At 38.7% G+C, this 3,155-nt stretch overlaps 1 protein-coding gene across 1 annotated transcript in view; it reads left to right on the forward strand.

Moving 5' to 3' along the window:
* Nucleotides 1-20: 20 nt before the first annotated feature.
* The window catches only part of LOC114073544 (transcription and mRNA export factor ENY2-like), a gene marked incomplete at its 5' end in the record, with an annotated part of 4,352 nt that continues 1,217 nt past the window's right edge, over nucleotides 21-3,155 (forward strand). Inside the window, 2 exons of the mRNA XM_027911281.1 lie at nucleotides 21-147; nucleotides 2,540-2,614. Of these exons, the coding sequence (XP_027767082.1) occupies nucleotides 21-147; nucleotides 2,540-2,614 (202 nt within the window). The remainder of the gene's footprint in view (nucleotides 148-2,539; nucleotides 2,615-3,155) is intronic.

Genomic DNA, 3,155 nt, shown 5'->3' on the forward strand with positions numbered 1-3,155 from the left:
AACTTTTACACTGAAGCATATTTAAGCTGTCAGGTGTGTTTGCTGTTCCTAACAAGTTTGTATATTGTCTTAACAGCCTTAAAGAGTTGCTGAGAGCCAAATTAATTGAATGCGGCTGGAAGGATCAGTTGAAGGCACATTGCAAAGGTAACTGTGGTCAAGTAATTAATATCCTTTGTAGTTAACTGAGATGAAGGCTGCACTGCCTAACAGTCAATTTAAATGAAATCTAGGAAAGAGGAAAGTATCCCTGGCAGTTAGTTTTCATGCAGGAAAACATTTTACTATCTTGGCAAAAAAAATCTTGGAAGAACTCTGATCTGAACCTTATTAAGCTTCTGAGACAAGGGTGGGAATTGGTTCCCTAAATATTCATGATGATACAGCTTTTTTTTTGAGAAAGATGAAGAAGAATTGAGCAAATACAGTGGTTTGCAGCTTACAAACTCTTAACTTACTGAACTTGCAACTTTGTCAACACACAGGAGAGAAAGAAGTGCATTTGAACTCTTTCTGAATACAATTCTTGAAAATAAGATGATCGGCTTAGAGGAGGGAAAACAAGCAGATGAACCTCTAAATACCCAAGTCTTTAGTTTTGAGTTAAGTGTTTAGCATTACTACAATTTACTGATTTGTAAATCATATGATAATGTTATACATAGTATTTAAGCATCCAGGAATATTACCATGTGATGAAATTTCCTTAAAGCAAATAACAAATCCCTTGAGATTTCACTTTAATTCTGTTTTGGTCTATTGTGCCTGGAAATTCAATATTTTGTTACAGAGTTGTTTGGTTTTTTCTGTAGGGCTGTGTTAAATTGTTTTCATAGGTTCAGCAGAGGAGGCTGAAATTATTCATGCTTGCAGTCGTCTGGTTGATGCCACTGCCAGAGATTATCCATTTCAGCAGTACAGATAATGAAAGGGATGTTTATGTGCCTTCTTAACTGTATGCTTTACACTCTGCTATAGTAAAGAAATGTAAAATATTTTGCTTACATTAGTACTTTGAACTGTAACTGCAGCTGCTGAGACTGGAAAAATAGAAGTTAATTTGTCTGCATTAAGAGCCTAATAACCTCCAAAAGAAAGGACAGAGAGACATGGAGCTCCTGGAGTGGGTCCAGCAGAGGGTGACAAAGATGATTAAGGGATTGGAGCATCTCTTTGATGAGGAAAGGCTTAGTGAGCTGGGCCTGTTCAGCCTTGAGAAGAAATAACTCAGAAGGGACCTTATCAATATTTATAAGTATTGGAAGGGACGGTCTCAAGAGGATGGATCCAGGCTCTTCTCAGTGATGCCAAGCAGTAGGACAAGAGGGAACAGGCAGAAACTGATGCACAGGAAGTTCCATCTGAACACGAGGAAGAACTTTCCTGTGTGGGTGACGGTGCACTGGAACAGATTGCCCAGAGAGGTTCTGGAGTCTCCCTTACTGGAGATGCTCAAGAACTGTCTGAACACAATCCTGTGCCATGTGCTCTAGGATGGCCCTGCTTGAGGCTGGACCAGATGACCCAATGTGGTCCTTTCCAACCATAAACATTCTGTTATTGGGGGAGGTTGTGGGGTTTATTTGATTTGTTGGGTTTTTTTTTCTTTTCCAGTTCCTTTGTTGTGATGGAGGTTTCATTGGGGTTTTTTTCTGTTTTGTTTTGGTTTGGTTTTTTTGTAGCTTGTTCTAGAGCTTCTTGCCATTATGGATTAGGACCAACAACTGAGCAATCCAGGATTAATTTCAGGGAATTCAGCCAAGAAAAGCAGTTTACTAATAGTTCATATGATGTCAGTTCAGACAACATATTTAGTGTCTTGGGGACAATCAATCCTATGTACTGACATACAGTTAAAAACATACTTAAATAATATTTTAGGTTCATGCTACTGAATTGAGATTATTTCTCAACTTTGACTTCTGCATTCTTCAGTAATGTGCAAGGCACTATAAGTAGAAAATTCTTTAAATACTGATGTGTATTAATCATACACTATATCTTAATCATTACGGTTATTTTGCTATAGTTATATTCCTTTCTTTCAGAGATACTTTTCAACTTTGCTGAAATATAGAGACATGTTGTTTAAATCAGACAGGAAGAGCAGTAGCACTGTCCATGCTCTCTCTTTTTGTATGTTCCCGAGCCTTTATCCAGTTGCATCTTTCTCACTATGATGTAAATAATGTGTTCTAAGAGATAAGCAGCCACCTTGTGCTACAACGCTCCAGTAATAGGCACATCTGGTAATGCTCAGAGGAGATAAAACTTTGTAATTGTTTGTTTTTAAAATATGAGCTGAACAAGATCCATCAGAAGAGACAAGTTCCCATCCTTAAACCTATGGATGAGTGAGAGACTAATCCAGTGTCAAATGCTGTAGGTACTGAGTTAATAACCTACATTTAGGTCATTTGCTACTTCATATTCTGTGATGACATATGCGTGCAGGTTTTGTATCCTAATCAGTGGCACAGGTTTTGTCTTCTAATTAATGGATTAAAAGACTTAAAATACTGATCTTGGTCTTCCCCAGATGTCATTAAAGAGAAAGGATTAGAGCATGTTACTGTTGATGATTTGGTGGCAGAAATCACCCCCAAAGGCAGAGGTAAGAAAATACATATATAGATGTGTTAGTACATCAATAAACATACCTGCCTCTATTTCATTAATGTTTTGAAAGCAACATTATGAACTTGCCTGTGTTGGATTCAAGGAAAAATGTTAGTAGCTTAATATTAGCAACAAATAAAACATGTGAATAGGTATTGTGTAACAGTCATTCAAACTCTGTAATGAGCTGTGTGCATAGACTACTTGCAGGTTACATTATTTAGTCACGTCTGTATTCATCTTTATAATTGACTTAATAGTCCCAAGAAAAGTTGGAGTATGCAGCACAGATGTTTTAAAATTAATGATCCTTTAAGATGGAAAATCTGGACTAACAGGAGCCCCCAGTGGTCCAGGGGAAAATACACTGCACTGTCACTGCAGAGACCCGGGTTCGATTCCCGGTCGGGGCCCCTCCCCGGGCAGATGGAGCTCGTTAGCCCATAAGGCAATCCATCTACGTCCTGAGGACCTCGCTGCCACTGTCCAAGCGTGCTTGGCCCCGGCAGATGAACCTCAGGATTAAAGGGTGGGCT

Source organism: Empidonax traillii, unplaced genomic scaffold, assembly GCF_003031625.1.
Source record: "Empidonax traillii isolate 1590-97213 ecotype Southwest subspecies unplaced genomic scaffold, ASM303162v1 scaffold6940:size5499, whole genome shotgun sequence".
NCBI lineage: Eukaryota > Metazoa > Chordata > Aves > Passeriformes > Tyrannidae > Empidonax > Empidonax traillii.